Source organism: Egretta garzetta, unplaced genomic scaffold (assembly GCF_000687185.1).
Source record: "Egretta garzetta isolate BGI_Z169 unplaced genomic scaffold, ASM68718v1 scaffold179, whole genome shotgun sequence".
Taxonomy (NCBI): domain Eukaryota; kingdom Metazoa; phylum Chordata; class Aves; order Pelecaniformes; family Ardeidae; genus Egretta; species Egretta garzetta.
In genome coordinates, this window is record NW_009270001.1 from 1,478,612 (window position 1) to 1,480,351 (window position 1,740).

General features: G+C 53.6%; 1 protein-coding gene across 1 annotated transcript in view; it reads left to right on the forward strand.

The window, feature by feature from the left end:
- The window catches only part of ZBTB7C (zinc finger and BTB domain containing 7C), an 82,985-nt gene that overhangs the window by 3,161 nt on the left and 78,084 nt on the right, over positions 1–1,740 (forward strand). The window contains exon 2 of the mRNA XM_009647711.2: positions 1,090–1,150. Within this exon, the coding sequence (XP_009646006.2) occupies positions 1,090–1,150 (61 nt within the window). The remainder of the gene's footprint in view (positions 1–1,089; positions 1,151–1,740) is intronic.

The window sequence follows — 1,740 nt, forward strand, 5'->3', positions numbered from 1 at the left end:
ACAGGAGCAATTTCTGGCTATGCACTCCCATACTGTGTGCTCAGCTGCCCTGGTCTTGTAACAGCCACGGTGGTCTTCCTCTCTGTCCTTACCGAGGAGGAGAGCTGGGTCACCCCCCCCAGATGTACTTGGGAGGGTTCTGGATCCCGTTAATATGATGGCTGCATGCTGGTGGGAGTCTCACACCTTGAGGTTGTGCTGGAGCAGAGTCAGATCCCCCAAAGCATGCTCATGCCCATCTCCTTCAGCAGCCCTCTGAGTCCTGCCTGCCTTCAGCCCAGCTGCTGGCCACCTTGTCCCTTGCCAGCCACCCCATAGCCCGTGTCAGCAGCCATCAGTGTGTTTCGTTATCTCCCCTGGCACAAGCTGGTGATGGTCCTACTCGCCTAACTCCTCCTGCATGGAGGTGTCAGCTTTGTGCTCGAGAATGCCAGCCTGCCATCTCCATCATTTGCAGGTGCTATGCGATGGCCAGGAAATTCTGTAGAGCTTCATTTTTCCAAAGTTTTTCCCAAGCTAAGAGGGGCGGAGGACTTGTATGGGCAGAGGTGAGGGGATGCTGGTTGTAAGCCTTCCCCCTCTGCACCCCATCACCTGCAGGACATGGGTTTGTTGTGGGTACCACTGCAGGTACCACTGAGCTACCACTGACAACCGAGCTATGGGTGTCGGAAGACCCAGGAAGTTGATAATTCCAAAGGGACCAAGGCATAACGTTTAGCTGGGGGGTGGGATGGGTGAAGCAGCCAACGCTGCTTTGATGGGATCCCTTTCCAGACTGTTCATCTCCCAGCTGTCACAGGAGATGTGATACAGCGGGAGGATGGGTTGGGTTTGCACCTCCATGGCACGGTGTTGCTAGGTGATTTTGTGCTACAGGCATGAGGGAAGGGTGATGAGCAGAGAAAGAGCTGAACTGACCGTGGAAACACAGGTGCTAGGAGAGCAGGAGCAGGCCTGGTTCAGTGGTTCCTCATCGTCCTGGCAGGAAGGTTTCTCCAGAGCCAGCCCTTCTTAACCAGAAGCTCCGTTCTGGGTCTGATGAAGGTTTTTGTATTTTTATTTTTTTTTCTCTCTGTTGTTCCTTAGGAAATGGTCAGAGGAGTAAAGGGAGCATTGCCGGAGATTTGAAACAAACCCAAGGGTACCGGTGAGTACACATTTGGGTGTGCTGAGCTGGTGACCTTGTGGGGAGAGCTGGTAGCTCCTCGCAAGCAGGACGCGAGTTGGGGAGTACGAAGTGGCTGTCCCGATGTCTTTCTGGGGCCTGGGGGGTCTGATCCTGCCCTTCAGTTACTGGGGACACCTGCAGGAGAGGAGGTAGTTTGTCGTGCTGACGGATCAGCACAAATCAGCTTTACCACCACCATGATTTTGTCAACGACTGAACTGCTAATTGCTCTTTCTCTAAATCCGTAGAAGATGCTCTCATAAATATGTGTGTTCTCTGCGCTGCGGTGCTGGAAGGCGCAGGCGGCAGATACGCTGGCAGCTGCGCGGGAGTGCGCTGAGCAACAATATTTGTTAATGCTTGGAGTGATTTTGGCTTTTGTTGTGCTTGGCCCCGTTGCAGACCCAGTCACGGGGCTGCGATCTGGGTGACATTTCAAGGTCCTCTCCAGACCTGTTTTCTGCAGCTGTCACACAGGAGGCTGTGGCTTGGAGGTTTGCCTAGAGGTCTTGAATAGGAAGAAAGGAGCGTCCCTTTTTTATCATCTAAGCTGGTTCGGATATGCCAGA